The sequence below is a fragment of the Polistes fuscatus genome, unplaced genomic scaffold (assembly GCF_010416935.1).
Source record: "Polistes fuscatus isolate 324 unplaced genomic scaffold, CU_Pfus_HIC Scaffold3, whole genome shotgun sequence".
In the NCBI taxonomy this organism is placed as follows: Eukaryota; Metazoa; Arthropoda; class Insecta; order Hymenoptera; family Vespidae; genus Polistes; species Polistes fuscatus.
Window position 1 is genome coordinate 14376297 of NW_025113107.1, and position 23316 is coordinate 14399612.

Consider the following 23316-nt stretch of genomic DNA (forward strand, 5'->3'; position numbering starts at 1 on the left):
TAATATTCTAAATGTAATTGTAGAGCAATCATCGAGCCGTTTTTTTATTTTTATATTTATATTGTTTAATTGTTAATTTATTTATATGCTTGATTTATATTTAAGTAAACAATTGTATATTAATGAATAGATTTCGAATATTAAGTTTATATTATAATTCGATATTTAATTGATGCTTAAAATACGTAAAAACATGTTTCTTGTTTGCGTAACCGTGGGATTAGTCCTGTTAGCTTCCAAGTATCGTAATAACGTGTTTCGAGGCGTCAAAAACATATATTCCGGTATAAAACGTAAAGATAATAAGTCGAACAATAAAATTAAAGAAGAAATAAAAATAGAAGTAAAGCAAGTTATTCTAGCTGACTCTTTAGAAAAATCCGATTACGCTGTTCAACGTATTAATTGGTGAGTACAAACATCCGCAACCTTCAAATAATATAATACATTGTTTTTCTTATCTTTTCTCTCATTTCACTGAATAACCGAGCCTCTGTTTGTTTACACTTTATCGTTCGTTTTCCTTAATCTCATTCAAACCTTTCTTCTTTTTTTTCCTTCAAATATTCATTAATTATATTTCAAATAATGTTATCTCTTCTATATTATATTATTTTTATTCGAATAATATAAATGTAATAAAATGTATACTTTTTCAGCAATTTATCTGGTGGTATACTAGGTTTCGATTGCGAATGGGTAAACGAAGGTCCCGTTTCTTTACTTCAACTTGCAACATATAATGGAGTATGTGCTTTATTTCGTATTGGTAAAATTGGATTCATTCCTCCAAATTTGCAGGTATATTTATATATATATAATTATCTTGACACAATAAAACGAATGATGTTTCAAACGATAACGATATATGGATGTTTTCTTAGAAATTGCTGTCCAGTAACCGTATACTTAAAGTTGGCGTAGCCTCCTTCGAAGATGGACAAAAAATAGAAAAAGATTATGGATGTTCCGTTTTAGGAACTCTCGATTTAAGAACGTTAACAGATCGTCTTCAACTTCCTACTCCTAAAAGTTTAGCAGCGATGTGTGTAGAATACCTTGGAACAAAAATCGAAAAATTAATAGAAGTAAGATGTGGTGATTGGGATGCGGATGCTCTTACTGACGATCAAGTAGTGTATGCTGCTTGTGATGCCATGGCATCGGTTCTTATTTATCATCAGGTACATATATATATATTTAGACAAATTACAATCAAACAATTGTAATGACTTTTTCTTGTTTATCTAATAGGTAATGCAAGAAGCCAAACAAAAATTATCATTTTTCGAAAAATTGGTAATATATTTTTGGAAAATTTGGTCTAGAGATGAAGGTGTGAGATATCATGGTTTACCCACAGGAGTAATCAATGTAAGGTGGGTACATTTTATTTTTCCAAAGCAGAAGCATTAATCCGCAACAGAATAATATGCATTAAACTATTTATTAATTATTATTTGTATATATTTACCGCGATGTTGTATGTTCAAGGTTCAAGGATCAAAAAACATTTGTTAACAATAATTATAACACTACTAATGTAATCAAAGAAGGATCGAATGCAAATGCGCATGAAATTAATAGCATACCCATAAGAAAAAAACCATTATATCATAATTGCTATTTACAAGCACCAGATGGAGATATATTGTGCACATGTGATCGCAAAAAAGCAGAATGGTATATCAAGAAAAATTTAGCTGATATCGTCGAAGAACAACCCTTTACAGTGAGATTAAAATTTGAACCATCGGGACGTGCGTTAGGAGAAGTTGGTCAATATTATACTCAAGTTAAAGTTAATCAATGCGTAGTTTGTGGTGCTTCGGAAAATTTTATTCGAAAAAATGTAGTACCTAGAGAATATCGCAAATATTTTCCATGTAAGTTATCATTCGATACAATGATGCAATAATGTACATCAGCGATGTCAAGCTTTTGTATAGAAACACGGATAATGTGTTTAACTTTATCGATCTATATTCATATATGCTTATTGAATTAGAGTAAATGCACCTCAATATGTTAACAATATATTTATATGCAATGAATTATTTCTAGTGGTAATGAAGGCTCATCAATCTCATGATGTATTATTATTATGTCTACCATGTCACGAGGTCAGTAAAAATCACGATCTGCAGCTCAGAAGAAAGCTTGCAGAAATGTGTAATGCACCTCTGTCAGGCCCGCTCACTCATTCCAGTTGGAAAAAGTTACATTGTGCTATTAAAGCTTTACGCAAGGAAACAATGTTACCGCTACAACGACAACAAGAACTTGCAAGTATTGTTCTAGAATACACAGGACAACAAGAAATAACTCCAAATCTACTCAATTTATTAGACGAAGAATTAGAAAATGCTCTATCTCAACCCAGCAACCAATCGAAACAACCACCGCATGGCTTAAAGGTATACATTATTGTTTTTGCTTTTCGATAAAGAGAGAAGTTAATAAAATAAATATAAATATTACACAATATACGTAATTACAGGTAGTCCAATGGTTCGAAGAAAAGGAAGGCGGTCTTGTAGAATTGGAAAAAATGTGGAGAGAACATTTTCTAACCACCATGAACCCACAGCATTTACCAAATTTGTGGTCAGTACGGCATAATCAAGAACGACTAACCATTCGTCAAAAACAAAATAGAATAGATCCGGAAGATGCAAAAGCGGCAGGATTAATGTATTAAGATTTTATAAACGTACCTGAAAGGACTCGTATAAGAGCGAGTACTTATATCCAAAAGACTATCAAGAAAACAATATATCTCTTGAATATGAATCATTTCATACAAACTTCTAGATATTGTTTAACTCTAATTAGGAATAATTTTACTTTTTTAATACCTGCTATATTTAACGATGGTGTATTTTTATGAAAAACACCATGAATTTTTGAGGTATTTGTATATCTATAATTTATTTATATAGATCTCTATTAAAATAATAAGCCTAAAATATAGGTTTTCATTGAATAATATGTATGTATCGTGCCAAATAGAATAACCTTTTAGAATTTCTTTAGATACGAATATAATTATTTATAAGGTCATGTCTTCTACGTAACAAACAACAAACAACTCGTACTGTTTATCTATTTCAAACAATCACAGAGTTAAAAGTATTTATTAATAGTATTATATATAGCATATTATATACAAATAACTATAATTCGACGAGAGAATTTATATTTATTATTAGGTAAGTATATATGTACTAGAAGGATTTGGAAGCTTCTTGTTTAGTCGAATTATTATTCGAAAGTGGCGGTTGATATTTCATTTCTTCGTCGATACGTTCTTTTGCTCTTACGACTTTGGATTGTAAATAGAATGAGCCGCCTTTAGATCTGTCGTTTACTTCCATTAAATATTTGTAATTTTGTTCGATTAGTTCGGTTTGATCGGGTCGTTCGACATTAAGAATACGTAGGGCCTCGTTCAAAGTCATGCCTGTACGAAGGTTAGACGCTGCATGTCGTGCACCTTTTTCACCTCCGCCAGCTTGTCGTGCAGCCTCCTTACTTGCTGCTAATTCTTGACGTATTGCACGTGCAAAAGCTCTACCGACAACTTGTGATCCACTAATAATAATTTGTATTAAATATTTTGCCATCGTTTCGCCGCATTTAACTAAACATTATACGAACTTAATTCAACGATTCAAACTATTTCCGTTTGAATTTAATGGCGCTACTCGCGTATTGCGAGCACACGTGTTTTTAGTAACTTGGAACTTATTTTTCACTAGAAAAATTTGTAAAAGTAATAACATTCAAATGATTTTCGATATTTCTTTGGAAAGAAATGTCTATTTCATTTGTAATTAATATCTTCTTCTATTAAAACACTCAAATGTATACATGTATATACATTCAATATGTATCACATATTTAAAATGATCGAAGCAGAGGAAACAGTTGAATGTCTTGTTAACATTATTCTATATATACGTATATATGACGAAGTTGAAAGAATACAAATTGTAGAATCAAACAAATAAATTAATCGTAATGTGTAGCCGATTGAATATAAAATAATTTCATCGGAAATCGAAAACGAAAAAATTAATTTTCCCGCTCTAAGATAAATCGATAAAATGTTAAATGTATCGACTTGAGTATCGATAGTAAGCTCGCTTCGATTATCGATAGAGTATCGAAATCTAACGTTATCCTTCACTCTAGATACTTGGTATATTATTTGCGCGTTGAATTTTCAAGTTCCTTAACCTTTCGAATTAATAATGATAATTGTTAAACAATATTAGCCTAATCATTGTTTACAAATAGAGATTCTAAGTACTCAATTTTTTGTCGCACAAATATAATAATAAAATTTAAAAAGTGTGAGTATATTTAAGTGTTCACTTAGCTGATAGCTTCTCTTTTATGTCAACATAATTGACTGCCGACTGGATACGCGTCCTATTTTGAAATCTAATTTGTTCAATACTTTATACGATTAAATAACCATGTAAGATTTTTTATTAAAATCTAATATAATAGTAAACGTATTACCTTATCATAAAATGATCACACATGTCACGTAGTGTGTTTATTATTCCTTATTGTAATAGAATTACAAGTGTGTGATCGAATTTCTGTGTACAAAATTTAATTACCTAAAACTTCTTAGTATAATTGTTTGTTTGATTATTGTATTATAAAAATTAATTCTGCACGTATATAAACAAAATGAACACAATAGTTTATGATGATTTGGTAATAACATCTCTCTCTCTCTCTCTGTGTGTGAGTGTGTTGTGGCAGAGAGAGAAAGAGAGAGAGAGAGAGTATGTATAATCTCTCTTTAGATGTTAAATATTTATTGAAATATTCTTTGTAGGCTATTTGCAAATAAATATTCTTTAAATCAACTAAATCTTTGGATATGCAAAAATGCCTGGTTGCGCAGCAGTTGGCTGCAATAACCGTAGTGAAAAAGGCTATATTATGAAATGTTTTCCTCGTGATCCAGAATTAAGAAAAATTTGGCAAGAGCGTGTAGCTAGAGCCGATTGGGAGCCATCAAATAATTCTTTTCTTTGTCACGTACACTTTGAACCTCATGAATGGTCTGTGGCACAAAGTGGTAGGATTAGATTAAAAAGAAACGCTATACCATCTATCTTTACTGTAACTTCTACTAGAAAATCTCCTAAAAAGCGAAAGAAATTAATTCATACCAAAAACGAGAACGATTGTGAAGATAGTCAAACTATGGAATATTTTGAGATTGATACCGAATGTTCCTCCACTGGGAACCTTGAAGGAAAAGATTCTGATTTCCATGATACCGATGAAATTTCTCAGTCATTGACATTTGAAACTTCTGATAATATATATCAAGTAAGGAAAGTAAGGAATACTTATAATGATAATGTACAAGATAATGTGTCAGATCATGTAGCTACAAATAGCGCTCAAGATGGTATCATTGTAATTTCCGATGAATGCAATACAGAAACAGATCATTTCGTAAAGAAAAACAATACCACTATGCACAAAAATGAAAGTGATAAAATGAGTAGTAATATTAACGGCGATCAAGATCCTGCGTTAAACAATTCTGAAAGTTTATACATTAAAGCAGAAGTTAAATCTGAAAATATAAGTAGCAAATTTGAAGATAACTATGACGATATAGAAGAAAAATTGAAACAAATTTGTGATGGAAGGAGCGCAAACGAGGAAGATTATTCAGGAAATAACAGAACCAATTGTACAGCCAAAACACAAGATGATACAGAAAGAAATGCGGAAGTAAGTTTAAGAACGGATTACAAAGAACCTGTCAAGCATGAAATAGGAGATATTCTTATTGATAACAGGGAAAATGTTGAAATTATTTTTGGTACTGAAAGTGGGGACGAGAAAGTCGATACTTCTCAATCCATTTTATGCATTAGTAATTCATTTACAAAGACTCATGAAATTACTGATCCTGTGTTAAATATGGACGATATTGTTTGCATCAAAGAAGAAAATAAAGTCTTTAATGAAGACATAGAGGAAAATTTTGGTAAAGATGAAGTACATGTTATACCAAATATGAGAGCAGCTATGAAACGTAAAAGAAGAACTAGAGAAGAAATAATGAAATCTATTAAAAAGTCCATTGGTAGTACATCAGAGCAAGATGTAGGTTTTATACACAATAGCGATATTTCAGATAACAATACAGATAAACAAGTTGAATTCGATGTGAAAACTAATAACAAAAGTAATATTAAAAACAACAATAATCATGCAGAAATAGGAAAAACAGAATTTACAATAAAAGTAACTGGTAATCCTGATGATGTATGTGATGTTGTTCAAGAACTAACGGGGCAAGGTAACGCAAAACAGAATTTTCAAAGAATTCATAACTCTTGTGAGAAGCTTAATCATAAATCTGTAGTTACATCTGTTATCAAATTAAAGGATTATCCTATAAATTTATCTAATGTTGCAAAAGAATCATGTAATAATCATGAAGATTTTACAATAAAAAATAAAGATTTCTTTTTACGAAGAAACCCTTTATACCTTAATAATACTGAAACAGTAAATAGAGAACATTTGAAAATAGAAGCGGTTGGCGATATTCAACAAAGGAATATTTTCACTGATTCTATGCCACGTTCTATATTAGAGAAAAAAATGTTAAATTTATACAATAGTTCTCCAACAAATTATAGTAATAATAAAATAGAACAAATATTGGGTAATTTAACTGCTCATGACACATTTTACGAACACGAACAGTTACAACAGAGATCGAAAATGCAAGAAGAAATTATTCAAAAATTAACCAATCAACTAATTGTATTTAAAAAAATGGAAACTAATCTAAGAAAGCAAAATAAATTATTACAAACCAAGTCGAAAGAAGCTGAGATGTTAACAAGTAAATTAAACACAAGAGCAACATCTACGCAGTCATTAGCAAATAATAAAAGAAGTCTAGAATCGAAGCAAAGATTAATCGAAGAATTATCAAGTAGAGTGAACTATTTTGAGGTAATAAATAAGAAATTAATGAAAACTATTTCATTAGAATCTCAACAAAGAAGGAAATTAGAAGGAAACATCAAACAAAAGGAAGATCAAATAAAAGAATTGAATTGGAAGTTAGAGAAAGCTTCGAAATATCTTGAAAGGGCAGAAAAAAATACAAACACTTATAAACGAAAAATGTTAAATATGCAGACGGTTATGAGACGAAAAAAATTATCAGATGAAAAAATGAATTGGTTCAATGAACTGCTAATTGACAATAGTAAAGGAAAATTTTCGGAAAAAATTTTGACAACCGCTGTGGCAATTAGGAATAATTGCGGAAAGGATGGCTATATTAAATTAATCGACTTTGGTTTCCCCTTACCACCCTTAACAGCTCTGAGAAGATTTCTTAGTAATAATTTGACAAAAGAGCAAAGCAATAACGAAACAAATCGAAATATTTTAAATAAAAAAGAACAATTAAAAGATGTCCAATGTTTAAGGAACGAAATGGAAATAGATACTAAAGATTCTGGTATACCAGAATCGGATAATAAAGCAACAGAGTTGTTAAATACTACAGAAACGATAACTGGGACTGTACAAGATATTTTTAATGAAAATAACGATGGTGATGACTTTACTTCTCATGAACTTAAAAAGCATTTTATGGAAGAATTAAGTGCTGTCATGTAGCCACATACATATGCATATATATTTATGTATATATATGTATAATATTCAATCAATCATTTTCTCTTTTTTTTTTATCTCATTGCAGATTTATAGATGTATGGAAAATATAGATTTTAATATTTGAACATTTTTGTTCCTTGTCATTGTACAATAACCATTAAGCATTTGTGAGTATTATTTATTGTAAAATGCGATCATGAGAATAATTTTAGATGTAAATAATGTGTATAAACAGTCTAAAATTTACATGTTATGTCACCTGTATGATAAATATGCATTTTATTAGCGAATCTTAGTTAATTAAATTGATACTCTCAAATATCATCCATTGTATGTTAGTTATATCCCTTGTATGAAACGCGCAAGTAATTATCGTCAACTAGTATGAACTAGTATGAACATTTAATATATTAAAGTAAACTTTCAACCATATATGTGGTTTTTTAATTAAAAATTAAATAAAAACGTTATCTTTTCTTTATGTAGACAAAAGTTATTGTACTCCGAAAATACAAACTATCAAAAAACACAGTGTTTAATGTAATTCTTATGGGATTTGTAATTTCTTTTTAGTACAATAATAATATAGTTACAATGCTGTATCAGATTTACCTCTGTTTTTATTATTATTAATATTATTATTATCGTTGTTAATATTATTATTACTAATTATCTTCTTTTTCTCTTTTGGCTTAGTATCTTTAGAAACACTAGTTTTATCACATTCACACCAAGGTGTACTAGACTTATCACACATCAAGGAAATATTGAGCACGGTCAATGGTGTGCCTGCAATAGTCATTTTAATTCTACTTATTATTTTATACGAAATATTATTTAAACCAGTTTCTCTATCTCGTTTTCTAGTAACTTCCCGCTGATTATAACACTTTACCATATCGCGCTTCCTATGATTTCTATCGTGAATATGCCTGAAATAATGACAGAATATCACTTATTCGTGAGATCTATTAATTTATTTAATACATACCAATATAAGTATGTACCGAATATATATATTTATCATTGTTAATATAATATTAAAACATACTTGAACGTATTATGCGTTCCTGTAGATATATTTTGAGGCCGAGTAATAGTTAAACCAGCTTCTTTCAACCTAACGTAAAATTCATCATCCTCTAGACCCCAACCCCAGTATTTATTTGACATACCATTAACCTGCCTGAAATGCTCTCTACAAAAAATTATAAATTTCTTTTATATTTACATTGTCTATGTCAACACACACAATTATAATATTAATCATTATTAAAATATAATTACCTTTTAATAAGTAATATACCACCAACAAATGTGGAATAATGATACCGAGGATGCAAATCCGGAGATGATATATGATAAGGACCTTTATTGGGATATACGTATAATAATTCATCATTTAATGGCAATAAATCAACATCGTGCATGGCCATATAATGAAAATCTTTACTGGTTTCCAAAAAACCAACATTAATAAGGGAAGCTCGATTAAATCTGTATCTGTCAAACTGTAACATACGAGAAATGATTTAATTTTAAAATGATTCTTTAACAAAGTTTTCATATTTTAATTTTATTTAAACTATATACCTGATTCAATACAAATATATGATATTCTATATCCTGCTTATATAAAAACTCTTGCATATGCGTTGCAAATGTTAATAATTCATCAAAACGATCTCTGAACGGTACAAGAATAGCTAGCTTGTATTCCGACCGTTCGGTCTTTCTATTAAATTTGGCATTTTGTTTGTGGGCATTATATTGCTTCATTGCAACATCATTTTCACATTTGCATTCATCTATTATTTTAATGAAATTTATTCATTTCTCCTTTTCGCATTGAATACGTATTATATGCTAAATATTATCGATAAGTTATATACTTACCAATATTGATCGGAACAATACTTATCAAACAGGACATAACAAAGGTAACGAAGATACAAATAATAATGTATTTGAATTTAAAGTTCCTCCATACAGTTTCCATAATAATTCAGATAATTGTTAACTTCATTTATTAACGAAATATTTATTCCTTAATCCACTACAGTAGGTTGAAAGTACATTGACACATTTTCTCTTCCTTCGATTAATCAATATTTCATTCATTGAATCATAAAATTTCAAATATTTTGTAAAATATGCTCACACTTTTGTTATCCATCGAATTCATTTATCATCAAATCAATTCCATTTTTGGAGTTAAAGTTTAATACGTATTTCTTCATGAAAATAATGTTTGAAAATATATAAGTCTACTTCTCTATTTTACATTTTCCTTTCTGAAGCATTTTGATCGTCTGGCAAGTCAAATTGTTACATAAATTAATTTTGTTGACGTACGTCAACAACGTTGTTTTAACGAGTATTGTTTGTGTTTAATGTGAGTTTCTTGATTTACACCATACGTATAATCATTCTTTGTCCTTTCTGTAATCAATTGATTCATTATTAATGCACAACGACGGACGTTTTAATAAATGAAAATCATTCCCGCCGTTTTGTCGAAACTTTAACAATGACAAAAACACACCGACTTAATGGCCACGGCCATATTGCATGTCACACAGACCCAAATAATCTTACCTAAACAATCTACATATACCTAGATAACCAACCTCACTTTGTATATACAAAATAACAAATTTTACAATTTGAAATAATTCCTTTGATTTTTCATGCATTACATATTTCCTAAGAGGATATCTATTCTAAATAAAAACATTTGACGAAACTTGATCTTATTTTTCGATAATCAATATTTCGTAAAAATCGATCTATTTCCATCGATTTATCTCGATTATTTATGATTGGTTTAATCACACACGCGATATTTATTCTTTTAAAATATAGAATTTTTTTCTCTCATAATTAGTTTAACATCGCAAAATATCAATGTCCAACTGTTTTAATTTTTATCCGCACATGCAATACAGTTAAATATATCGTATGTATACAAACTCTTGACTCTACTTGATTAGATTAGTGGAATATTTCTACTATCACCTATAACAAGTACTTATTTCCAAACATTTTTATGTTTAATTTAACCAAAGTTAATATCTAAACATATACATAACCCTTCTACTAAATTCTTCAAAATTTGTTCTTTTTTTCTATCAAAAAATTATAAATTATCTTCTAATATTTCATTGTTTTACTTCTTTTCATTTTCCGTAGCCTCTGTTCTAAGTGATTTAATCGGCGAATACAATGGATCTTGCAGACACAGAAAGTTCCAGTGATTCGGACGATTTTCAAATGTTGGGTACATTATTTTTGAAAATCTTTTATATTAATAATTTATATTTTTCTACATATATGTGTATAAACATATACTTGGTTTTGGTTATTAATGGCATTTCCAAATTCACAGAAAGATAATGCTTTAGTAATGTATTCTTAACTTTTCTTATTTTATCGTTTTCCTTATTTTGATTGGTGTCATTGAAATGGAAAATAATGATTGGTGTATTTCGTATAAAATAACTTTTAGATCATAAATTTGCTCATGTTTTACAATTTCTTCATCCAGAAAACCATGGAACCGAAGAAGCAACAATACCGTCAGAGAATACTTTTGACTTGGCTCTTCCAATCTTGCACTCCGTAAGTTATTTTTCTTTTTCTTTCTTTCGCTTCAACATTATTATTTGAAACATTATATTATTATTTGTATGTTAATAGTACTTAGGAAATAATCTAAAAGAACTCAGAGGGAGAACATTACTGGATGATGGAATTCACAGGAATTTACCGTTATTAGTGAAGCATTCTATTATTTTATTTCCTGGACAAACATTACCAATGAAATCAGAGAATATAGAAGTTATTAGAATGCTACAAAATTGCATTCAAAAAGATCGCATATTTGGTGTCATATGTTTGAACAATGGCAAGGTGGTACGCGTAGGTACAACGGCTGAAGTATATGAATATTATGATGGAGATTTAATGGTATCAAGTTTTCGATTAAAAGCTAAGGGTAGACAGCGATTTAAAATATTAAGTATTGTCATGAAGGTTTGTTAAATTATATTAAGAATAATATTTAATCGTATAAGAAAAGATTGTATTGAAATATATTAATATGTATGTACGTATATGCATTAGGGCAACGATATGTTTTCCGCAAACGTTAAAATATTACCAGAAGTTATTTTGAATCATCCATTCTCGGATTGTCGTTTAACTTCGTTAAACCCTTTTCGAGTACAACCGACTAATGAAAAAGAATCAAAACAGCAAGATTTTGTAGAGAGAGTAGAGTCTGTTATAACTCCATGGCCGTCATGGGTATACAAACAGTATGATCCTGTGAGATTGTCTTCCAAGATACGCAATCATTTACAATTTCTTCAACAACGTTAGTATTTTTACTTTAGAGCAACAGGTTACAATTATTTGTTAATTTTCTTCTTAAGTCAAATGTTCTAATGCTATATGTATTAATACTTTTGTAGGAGGTAGTAACATACCTAAGGATCCAATTGAATTATCATTTTGGGTCGCGCAGAATGTATTGGTTGATGACGATGAAAGAATTGATTTATTAAATTATGATTGCGCTATTGCAAGGTTACAGAGAGAAATCAAATATCTTATTGAGGTAATATAATTAAATTTGTATATCAAAATGGATGCGTAGAAAATATGCTCATACGAACTATTATACGAAAGAGAAGTTATATTTTTCAGGATAGATCTTTTGTTTGTATACATTGCGATAATTTCATTGCTCATCAATCGAATATGTTTCCAATGAGTAAGGAAGGACTTCAAAGTACATATTGTAATGGCTATGGTGTCATATTTGAAACAATAACTGTCTATCATGCGGAAGGATTATTGCTTAGTATGGATTCATCCTCAACAGTTTATAGTTGGTTTCCAGGGTGAGGAGATTAATATATATATAAACATGATTTTTTTTTTTTCTCTAAAAGATTATGGAATTATTTAAATAATTTATTTATTTCTATAGATATGCCTGGACAACAGCAAGTTGCCGTAACTGTTCTTCTCATGTAGGTTGGAAATTTACAGCGGTAAAAACTAACTTGAAACCTAAAGGCTTTTGGGGTTTGTGTCGTAGGGCACTGAAAAATAAAACAAATAAAAAAGCAGATGATACATTAGATATTGGCACCTTGTCTGATAATAATTAAGAGAATTTTTTATATTTCGTACAAATCGTTGATGCTATAACCGGATTGTTGTCATTGCAGTAAAACTTGTTACTTAGTTGCATTGAAATATCTTCTAATGAAATACAGTAAGAACCATCAAGAATGTATGGTAAAAAATAGAATGCACTTTAACAGAATAATATTAACAAAAAATTGTCTCTGGGCAGAAGTACATATACGCGTCATCCTTAATACAGACTTATGGTAATAGAATGTACATATTGCATGGAGAAAAACTGAAATAGATCATAGCTTTACCATTATCTCCCTGGTTCAGATTAACCGTTATGCGTATATGAAAAGTAATATCTTTATACTTTTCATAATCAATATATAGATTACGAATTATTATACTCTTTTCACATTGCTATTTTACAAATAGATACAAGATTGTATAATACCATGTTATTTCCTAAATATACAAAATTCTGTGCATATAAAATAATGGATAGCGATATAATACCATATATAAAATAAGATATTTTGTTATGCATATTAATAAATAATAATAACATATTAATAAATTTAAATTTAATGTCATATATAGTATTACGTATAGTTTTTCATTTATAAATGAAATACACTTTACATGTAAAAAATGTAATATTTATATTTTCACTACATTTAATGTGGATGAATTTTGTGCTAAGCTTATTGTGTAACTTATTTTGAGTATGTATAATACATATAGTACTTTATATACAAGTTAAAAATGACTATATATAGATAGTCATAGTAGTAGTATGTGTATATATATATATATATATATATATTATGCATAAATAAAAAATAATAAGAAAATCAATGAGCACAATACATGATATGGATTATTAAAGGAGCAGAAGGATATAGAAAATTGAATATCATGTTTGTAATCATTTTTTGCGCATATCGTATATTTCTTGATTACCTTAAATCAGTTAAATTTATAATAATCATATGTTCATTATTTCAATCATTCTCTTGTATATGTATCGTGTTGTTATTCACGTTAAGGCAGCAGATATTTAAAATAATCTGCCGTTAAAGTAAATCGTTCAACATAGCAATTTGTATTGTATTACTATCGGTCAGATACTCCAGATATCGAGTTTGTATTTATACACCTGTGATCTGAGATATGGCCCTTTTATATTAATTTTTGTTGACAGTCGCACAGTAGTTTTCTATATATTCCGTATGCGTTAATTTTGCTCTCATTCTTCAAGATAATGTTATTACTGCATTTTTTCTTTTATATGACTTTGTATATGCGATTATAAATGAAATTTACATTGATTATAAATCCAGTACCATTTGTAATTAAGCTGATAGACCTGACGTTTAATTAAATATTAAGTTAATGCCTTTCTATTATTCAATCAGTAAGTAATAAATTACTATTGGCTCATATCAATGCTTATATGTCTCCATTATTTAATTAAAGATCTAAGCAGTAGTAAAAATAAATCGTACGAGATTTTATTAATATTTCAAATCTGTTCAACTTTCATTTTAATAAGCTTCAGTTAATAAGAACCAAAGTTTCTCCAAAAATAATTTCATGATTTTATAATAAGATTCAATTAAAATGTAATGATGTTGGTGAAAATTGTAAAAAATATACTTTAAAAAAAAAATTAGAATGAATTAGTTTAATTATTAAATTACTTATGGTTTGTGTTTCATAAGTGTATTTAAGATTTGACATATGATAATAGAGAATTAATATTAAAAATTTAATATGTATTAAATTTGTTACTAATATCAGAAAAAATAAATAATATTCATATCAAGAGTTTTTCATATTATTCAACAAAATGATGAATTCAACTATTTTTTTGTTTCCCATAGGAAATGCTCATACAGCAAGATCGCAGCAACTATACAATTAGCTGAAGGCAAATATAAACACATTTTAAAGAAAACATACGTTACAGACTGTCCATATAATTTCTTTTCTGGCTTTCATTTCATCGGATACGAATATTTCACCATGTCATTTGTAGACTTGGTGTGTTCATAATCTTTATAAATCTGTAATATAAATATATATGTTCATATGAGATTTCTTAAACAGATATTTCACGAAAAAGAATTTAACCTACTCTCAATCTCTGATGTCGTAGAGATTAGTTTGGTGTGCGGCTGTGCAGCTGTGTTCGCTTGTTGATTACTTATTTGCCCTGTAGTTGCAGGCGCACCAAAACCCGGCGGTGGTTGCATTGCCCAATGCTGAGCTGGTGCATTCTGTTCCTATTACATAAAATTAATCGTAAGAATTAGCGAAATGCTCATTAAATACTACACATCGCAATATATAGAATTGACAATAATTCATTTCATATATGTATTTTATTTATAGCTGGGTAACCTGTTGCGCATTGTGAGATACTGTGTGAGAAGGATGTACATGTGGAAATTGCCATGTGCTAGTAGTTTGGAATGAAAGAGGCCTAGATGAACTAACGATAGCTGGATCAATTGAAGTCCAATCTGCGATAGGCCCAAAGTTGTTCCATCCCCCTTTTTGATGCAATGCTTGATGATGAAATTGCTGTTGTTGTTGTTGGCTACTTATCTCACACCAATCTTTTAACGTGTAAATAGTATCGCCTGCGCATTTACCGATACCTACTCCAATAACAATAGGAATATTTCAATAAAATGTATGAAAGGATTAAATATTTTGATAAATTAGAGATAAATTTACCTTGCGTATTGAGTAGAGGATTTCCATTTGGAAGATACGCACTTTGTTGCGATGGTTGTGTTCCTGCAAATAACATACCAGATGAATCATTTATGAATAAAATTTGATTTAAATTTTCAGATAAATATGTGTACACAATAAAAGCCAATTTTGAATGAAATTTCACCGATAAAACAATATTTATCGTGTTTCAATATTTAATTCAATGTTCCATGTATTTCACAAAAGAGAAGAAGTTTAACATAGTTCAAATTGATTAATTGCTCGTGATCTTGGAAGTGCTTATTTTGAAAATGTTCAATCTGACAATGAGATTATATACTAATATTCTACAACTAAACAATTGAATAATTAATTCCTTGCTATATATACATTTTTAATTTCTTTTTCCTTGTTTCTTTTTGTAGCTACGCTTACCATTAAACTTACAAAATGTATTATTTATTTTATGAAGACATTATGTATTCATAGGTATGTAAATTCACGCACTGTGGGCTATGATTCCAGATGTTGGAAAAATTGGAGAAACACTAACCCGTGAGGGCATTGTTTGTAGGGGCAGGCCGCGGTATACCAAGACCAAAAGAGTTCATGTGATTTGGGGTTGCACCAGGAAAACCTGGCGGAGGGAGGCGACTGCGTTGTGCCAGACTAGCAGCTGTTACGGAATTCTGAGCAGGACTCTGTGTACCGCTTTGAAGAAGATTCTGCGGAAGACGAGACAGGAGGGAATGCGATTGTTGAAGAACTTGCAAATTTTGCAAGTGTTGCGCTTGTTGCTGCAGATGTGCTATATGTGCAACCTGAAATGATAATTACCCATTTCTATCAACTTAAAATATATTCTATGCAAATATATACAAGGTGTAAAAGAATAACTGGGAAATATTATATTTGCTATAACTCTTTATATGAACTTTTTTGTTTTGTTGATGTGTTAAAGCCATCATATGTTCCACTTATTCCGTTACACCCTTGTGTGTACTTTTGTTACCTGTGGAAAGTGCTGCTGACCAATATTCGCAAGACTTTGTTGGTGTTGTACCCTACTTTGCTCTTCTCGTTCCCTTTGTTGCTGCTGCTGCTGCTGCTGTTGCTGTTGTTGTTGTTGTTGTTGTTGAAATATTCTTTGTTGTTGTAACTGCATTTCGTTTTCCATTAATTCCGCAAGAGCCTTTTGCGTTTCGTGAAAGGGATCGAAACCTAAATCATCGTCAGCTTTTACATCAGATCCAGATTCATGATGATTTTGAACTTCTTTTAAAGTTGCATGTCCGTTTTGCTTGATATATTCACAATTTTCTTGATTCTGTTGTGCCTTTGAAATATTCAATGTATAGTTAGTTACCTGCTTAGTATACCTGATGAAATATTAAAAATATTATACAATCAACTAATTCACTAACTTGCATAGCAAGCCTTTGTTGTAATGAATTTTGCTGAAAGTCTGCCATAAACTTAGATGCAGGTGAATTAACAAGCAAATTTGTTTGAAAGTTGATCGCAGATTCAGAAATCGCACTATACTGCGAATTACTGTATGCTTCTTCCTCTACAAAATCTTCAGAGTTGAAAGTTACTCGCGGTGAATTAGAAGGACTAAGTTTTCGTACAGTATGATTTAACCGCGTTGACTCAGGATGAAAACCGAATGCTGCTTGCCAATCTTCGCTCGAGTGAACTAAGGGTAAAGAATCGGGAATGGAAGCCAAGCCTGTACTCGTCCAATCCAAATTTGTATTTCCTACATGAACAACAAGAAAAAATATATTACATTTTAAGTTAAATCATAGAAAGGAAATAAATAAATAATGACAAGTTTAATTCTAGATAATCATGTATGACACCTGTATTGAAAGAGTTCAATGTACGTGCCTGCTAAGGAATTGGATGTGACAGAGGCGGCTGTAGATATTTTTTGGAAGGTATTTGTACTGAAGAAACTATTATTGTCCGCCTGAAAGATTGACCGATGATTAAGTTGCATTTGAGACCCATTATGCAGCCCAGGTGGTGGCTGTTGATTGGCACCTTGCGATGAATTTGTGCTAGCAGGTGATGAACCTAGACACGATACGCACATAGCGCTACACTACGAGACGCGATCAAGATGTCATTTATTTACTGATTATCAGAATGCCAGAATAAACAGCCTCTAATAACCTTTTAGTCATCGAAATTAAAATATACATACACGTACCCAGAAATTAGTATAGAATCTCTTAGAATAATACCTACCACTCTGCCATTAATTTTTCGTAACGAGTGCTAAAATATGCACATGTATGTCATACAATTTGTATTATTTGTTTCATTTATCCAAATGGAGAAGGGACAGAGATAAACATTCTTCTGGGCAAGTGTTGCAGAATTTAATGTTTCTTATGAAATTTTGTAAAAAGGATTAAGTTAAGTGTATACAAAAATACAACAAACAGCTACTTCTTGTTTTCAAGAATTCTCTTTATTTTGGCATATATCAATATCTATATTAGTTCAAGATTCACAATCTGAATTCTTTGCAACTCATTATAAATATTTCGTCTATTCTCGCATGATTACTTATATGCATTGTATTGTGTTTTCGTATAACATTGTATTAACTTTTGATAATTACATGATGAGAAAAGCTATGTATCATAATACTTATAGAGATGTCCAATTTTAAGGACTATAAAATTATTATTTTTTCTTTTTTATTAATTCTTTTTGTTTTTATACGCAAAGGTTTATAAATATTATAACGGATGAGAAAATATATGAGAGATAATCTACAAACATGCAATTTTTAAAACATTTATAACAAAACTATTAGCACTGTCTTCATTTTAAAGATATTTTATATAAATTTCCTATGACTGTCATTAATGGCAAAGCATCATATCTTATTATTGTAATTTTTGGGGGATGACTTTAATGTTACACATCGTATAACTCTATTACTATTTAAAATAATATATTTTTAAAATCAAAGATTAAAGCCTGACTGTAATTATATATCTTAGATTTACCTGTGCACACGTACATTCACTTTCATCAATTCAGTGTAAAAGTAGATGGTCGATACATAAAGAAATGACGACGAGTATAAGGAACTCACCTAAAATTGCAGCACCATTGTTCTCCTCACTCGATTCCACTAATTGTTCCACTTGATGATTTACATTAGACTCTTCTGAACTTGAAATTGTACTAGCTGGTGTGCTACCTTCTCGTTGTTGATCCGTTTCACTATCCGAATGTCGTCGCTCCCCATTTTGAACTATACCATTTATTTTAAGTTCATTAGATGGTTGTTGTGCCGGTTTAGAAATTTTGTTAGATTGCTGTTGCTGATGTTGTTGCTGCTGTTGTTGTTGCTGCTGCTGTTGTTGTTGTTGTTCAATCTTACACTTATTGCCTAACTTTTGCAATACATCACTATTCGTTTCGGCTGAAAAATTTCTTATATCCTTCTGACCATTCACTTGTGGTTGCACATTATTTTGTACACTAATCGAGCTTGATTCAGAACGTGACGTTGTTCGAGTACTATGTTTCTCTTTATTTTGACAATTTTTATGTTTATTTCGCGCTGCTTGTGCCTTACTTTCACTATTACTTTTGCCTCTGCGTAGACCCATGCCATTTTCCCCTTTATTATTGTTATTTTGTTGATGCATAGAACCTCCGGATGATATATGTGTTTGTTGGGTGGTAAGACTGCTACCATTAATTATGCTATGTTGCTGTGAAGTTGTTTGGGTAGGTGGTGATGATTCTTTACAAGTCATTTGTGTGTCTGTAAAGTGTAAATAGATATGTGAATGTAAATTGCAATTTTAAATAATAAATATATTCTCTATAAACGTTTTTTAAATGTTAATATTATAAATTATTGTTATAATATTATAGAAAATTCTTACTATGGTTTGAGGGGGGGGGGGGGGTGGAGGGGGGGGGGGGGGGGGGGGAGGGGGGGGGGGGGGGGGGGGAGGGGGGGGGGGGGGGGGGGGGGGGGGCGGGGGGGGGGGTGGGGGGGGGGGGGGGGGGGGGAGGGGAGGGGGGGGGGGGGGGGGGGGGGGGGGGGGGGGGGAGGGGGGGGGGGGGGGGAGGGGGGGGGGCGGGTGGCCCAGGGCTGTAAACGAAGGGCCAGGCTTCCTTGGCTGTGGAAGTTGTGTAGTGTCCATTGTCACGACGTAGGTGCGCTACTTGTAACAGGTGGCGATGGTGTTGGTTTTCTGTATAATTAAAACGTTAAAATTTAATTTTACATATATATCGTATAAATCTGTTTATCATGAAGATAATGAATTTTTATGTTGTTACCGCTGCAATGCCGATGCATGAGCATGTAAAGATTGAACGAGTTTGCGCTCATATTCCTGAGGTTTTCCTTGATGCATTTCCTCTTTTGTAAAAGAAGCCTCCTGGTCCCCGAGATAGTGTAAAGACATACAGTCCTGGTTAGGACACACCTGATTACGCATAAAGGGTGAACAGTAGTTTGTTGGACCCAATGACGTCTTTATTGTCCGTCCGTCCACAACGATAGTATTCACAGCCTCTATAGCACGCAGAGCATCTTCCTAACGCTATTGTTAGATTAATTAAAGATTCAGTTTTAATAAGTTCTTAATATACAATATATTGGGTATTATAAATAATACGAGGATGTAGAACAAACATAACATTGATAGGTGACATAGGCCGAAGCACTAGGGCCCTGAGACCCGGCGTAAGAAGTGCTCTGATTGTTCACAACTTTATGGATCTTACCATACTTCCCAAAATACTCGTGCCTCTTTAATACCTACAGTAAATATATATTGCTATTATTTTTTATTACGTCCATATTAATTAGATGTAATTATCCATTTTTTACAATAAAATAACTTACATCCGCGTCCGCCAATCGCATTGGTAATCCTACTACGAATACTAAATTTTTTTGAACTACTCTCACATTTGCTAGATGTTTACGATTTTCAGTAACCCTTTGTTTACGCTGCTGATCTTTCAATCTCTTTTCTGCTTTTAACCTAGAAAAGAATTTTAATAGTCTCATGTACGCAGTTATGATAATAGAACACAGAATACCTTGCAATTTCTTCCTTAGTAAGAGGCTTAAAATCAGCGGGGTTTTCGGAGTAGGCCTTCCGGCACGCAGGACATAAGCCATTTTCATCCGTTCGTATTCTATGCCAACAAAACCTGCATATTTGGTAGCCACATGTACACGGAAAGAAGTTTAAATCGTCAACCTCCAATGGTTCCATGCACAACGGACACTCTACAGCGTCCTCTCCGCTCTGATTCAATACTGACATAATTTTTGCTATAACCACGTTCGTCCAAAAGACAACAATTAACAACGTATTTCTTCTGACGTCGAACCTATACAAAGAATGATATTATTAACTAATAGTATGATATTCAATTAAAAAATATTATCCACATATTTATAATAAAAGCGATATATAAACTTATGCCTATTCTCTATGTAATTTAGTGTTAATTAAATGAAAGATATTTCATCGTACTAAATGAGATGTTGAAATATGGTTTGAATTAAAAATGCACCTTCTGTATCTCTCTTCGAATAATGCACATACACAAAGAGTTTCCACAATAGAGATATTAACTAAGCTTCCTACTTTCCTTTATGTTCTACTATCCTTGCACAATCTGAAAAAAAATGATGACACGTCAGATTAACCTCGTAGAAAATTGACGAAGACGGATAAGGTCGCGAAAAGGCGAGTGCCATGGAAAGTGTTGGCGTATTTCGAGAAAAAGAAGCTTCCCTTTACTACGTCACCCGTATGGAACTATTTGAATAGCGAAATAACGAACGTTTAAACGATTTATCATTTGATTCCGGTTTTCGTATAATTTGTGTTAAATGGAATAAAAATAAAACGCACTGCATAGTGCAAGTCCGACTGGGTAGATTTAGAAAAATAACTTAGGTAGATGTTAAAATCGAAAAGATATATCCTTTCGATTTTGCGATGGTGTAAGATAAAATGTAAAAGAGGTGTCGTTCCTGAAGCGCCAGAAACAAAAAATCGAAAAGGTTCGTCTCCGTTTGACAGGAGTTGTCACAGACGAGCGTTGAAGAGAACAAAGGACGCTCAACAGATTATGGGAGAGGCTAGAACGAAGTACTTTGACGTAAATCCTATCGTCGACGAGCTCGATATCGACGATCGAGATGATCGTTTTAGTGACGTAGTAGTAGTTGAACTAGTCTAAAAGATGTGTAAAAAGACTTTCCTTCCTTCCTTCTTTCTTGCTTGCCTGCCTGCCTGTCTTCCTTCCTTTCTTTCTCTATCATCTCGATATTTCTATCTTTTTCTTTCTTTCTTTTTTTTTTAACGTAATAGTTTGGGAGATACAAACCGTAGGAGAGGGCGACAATCGAACGAAACAGCTGTTGGTGGCGTTGAGAAGAAACGACGAAACGTCATTAGCGTGCGAGTGAGAGGTACTACGCCATCATAGTTACGGATTTGCCTGAAAATCCGTCTAAATCTCTAGTGGTGGGGCATGACACGTTAATTTCGCGAAACCTTCTTTACAAGAATTCTCGCATACGCAAGGACGCGACGTTCTCTAATGTTTCGCGACGTAGACTTTCAGGGGAAAAAAGGACAAGTCCAAAGAAAAGAGAGACCAAACGAACAGAAGAAAGGGGGCGCTGAGGGACGTCGAGGAAGCACCACCAGAGTGGGAGCTGGGAAATAGGAGGGGGAAATGGACGTAGAAATAGAGAAAAAAAGGACATTCGCTGCTATAGCTTGCTATCCCTTTCTAACTTATAATCGTAACATGGTCCCTCACCCTCTTTCTCTCCCCCCTGTGTCTCCTCTCTCTCTCTCTCTCTCTCTCGATGTAATGAGTGGGAGAGAGAAAGAGACTTTTATGTCGATTAACTCTCTCTCTCTCTCTCTCTTTCTCTATATGTAATGAGTGGGAAGAGAGAAAGAGACTTTTATGTCGATTAAACAGCTTTCCTTGGCACGTTTAACTTAGAAAAAATGTACAAGGATAGGGCTGATATTCGATGTGGGCACCAATTCAAACGATTAGCAAATAATGTCCGATTCGATAAAGAAAATATTTGTACGAAAGTAAAGATAGGAAAGAGATTGATGCTCCTCTTTTTCTTTCCATCTCTTCCTCTTTTTCTTCGAATAGAGAAAAATAATAATTGCATAGGTCACAAAATAGGAATCGTTCGATATTCTAGGATAACCACGAAGGAATAATCGATTTAACCTTAATCTTATTCTTGGAGAGATAATCACTTATTTTTCAACAGAGCTCGCGCGTCGACGATTATATCGCGTCTTTCCACATAGCACTCGCCGATTCTCAATTAATCGCATATACATTCACTCATTCGTAACAATATTTCGCTTTTTCCTTGCTTCTTGTTTACTTACGTTTTTCAACTATAACACTAAGAAATCTTTCTTTTCTCTACTGGAAAATTTGGTTCTAAGCTTCCCGAAATTTGGTCAAACGCGCACCACGATCGCGCAGGAACGGACATTACATGCTACGACTACTAGAGGGATCCCGACCCAAGTGGACGAACCAACAAGGTGGAAGAGGGAGGGCTAGGGAGGAGGAAGGGTTATCAGAGCGCATGTCGAAGAGACGCAGATTTACTCTTTATAAATACGTAAAAGGCGTCTTTTTTAGTATTGGTCAATATCGACGCGCCCTTCCATTTGATTA

At 31.9% G+C, this 23316-nt stretch overlaps 6 protein-coding genes across 9 annotated transcripts; 3 read left to right on the forward strand and 3 right to left on the reverse strand.

The window, feature by feature from the left end:
• Positions 1–97: 97 nt before the first annotated feature.
• On the forward strand, positions 98–3035 carry LOC122519164 (exonuclease 3'-5' domain-containing protein 2). Its single transcript, XM_043638462.1, has 7 exons — positions 98–408; positions 660–801; positions 885–1184; positions 1255–1379; positions 1495–1886; positions 2065–2417; positions 2501–3035. Exons 1-7 carry the CDS (start codon positions 173–175, stop codon positions 2699–2701), a joined length of 1749 nt encoding a protein of 582 aa, XP_043494397.1. The 5' UTR covers positions 98–172; the 3' UTR covers positions 2702–3035.
• LOC122519169 (mitochondrial import inner membrane translocase subunit Tim16-like) lies at positions 3028–3748 on the reverse strand. The gene has a single exon (XM_043638470.1). The coding sequence runs from the start codon at positions 3624–3626 to the stop codon at positions 3228–3230; it is 399 nt and encodes a 132-aa protein (XP_043494405.1). The 5' UTR covers positions 3627–3748; the 3' UTR covers positions 3028–3227.
• Positions 3749–4116: 368 nt separating this feature from the next.
• On the forward strand, positions 4117–8127 carry LOC122519163 (SPX and EXS domain-containing protein 4-like). 2 transcript variants are annotated; one of them, XM_043638459.1, is made up of 2 exons: positions 4117–4486; positions 4859–8127. In XM_043638459.1, the coding sequence occupies exon 2, from the start codon at positions 4912–4914 to the stop codon at positions 7693–7695; it is 2784 nt and encodes a 927-aa protein (XP_043494394.1). In that variant the 5' UTR covers positions 4117–4486; positions 4859–4911; the 3' UTR covers positions 7696–8127. The 2 variants fall into 2 exon arrangements, with proteins under 2 accessions (XP_043494394.1, XP_043494395.1); XM_043638460.1 differs by having other exon boundaries at positions 4117–4358.
• Positions 8128–8229: 102 nt separating this feature from the next.
• LOC122519167 (beta-1,4-galactosyltransferase 7) lies at positions 8230–10391 on the reverse strand. 2 transcript variants are annotated; one of them, XM_043638466.1, is made up of 6 exons: positions 10294–10391; positions 9592–10137; positions 9289–9503; positions 8983–9206; positions 8747–8893; positions 8230–8627 (listed from the first exon to the last, which is right to left on the reverse strand). In XM_043638466.1, the coding sequence occupies exons 2-6, from the start codon at positions 9692–9694 to the stop codon at positions 8285–8287; spliced, it is 1032 nt and encodes a 343-aa protein (XP_043494401.1). In that variant the 5' UTR covers positions 9695–10137; positions 10294–10391; the 3' UTR covers positions 8230–8284. The 2 variants fall into 2 exon arrangements, with proteins under 2 accessions (XP_043494401.1, XP_043494402.1); XM_043638467.1 differs by having other exon boundaries at positions 10241–10313.
• Positions 10392–10547: 156 nt separating this feature from the next.
• LOC122519165 (protein cereblon) lies at positions 10548–13338 on the forward strand. 2 transcript variants are annotated; one of them, XM_043638463.1, is made up of 8 exons: positions 10548–10654; positions 10888–10975; positions 11243–11316; positions 11395–11730; positions 11821–12073; positions 12171–12316; positions 12406–12602; positions 12692–13338. In XM_043638463.1, exons 2-8 carry the CDS (start codon positions 10921–10923, stop codon positions 12873–12875), a joined length of 1245 nt encoding a protein of 414 aa, XP_043494398.1. In that variant the 5' UTR covers positions 10548–10654; positions 10888–10920; the 3' UTR covers positions 12876–13338. The 2 variants fall into 2 exon arrangements, with proteins under 2 accessions (XP_043494398.1, XP_043494399.1); XM_043638464.1 differs by having other exon boundaries at positions 10627–10722.
• Positions 13339–14665: 1327 nt separating this feature from the next.
• LOC122519076 (dual specificity protein kinase splA-like) lies at positions 14666–23183 on the reverse strand. The gene is given in 17 exon segments (XM_043638241.1): positions 14666–14912; positions 14984–15131; positions 15250–15509; positions 15589–15651; positions 16124–16391; positions 16583–16906; positions 16995–17332; positions 17464–17652; positions 18689–19369; positions 19707–19770; positions 19772–19808; positions 19897–20156; positions 20255–20380; positions 20468–20609; positions 20668–20964; positions 21151–21255; positions 23019–23183. Coding segments are annotated over 15 exon segments (3138 nt in total). The 5' UTR covers positions 20898–20964; positions 21151–21255; positions 23019–23183; the 3' UTR covers positions 14666–14904.
• Between the last annotated feature and the right edge of the window lie 133 nt (positions 23184–23316).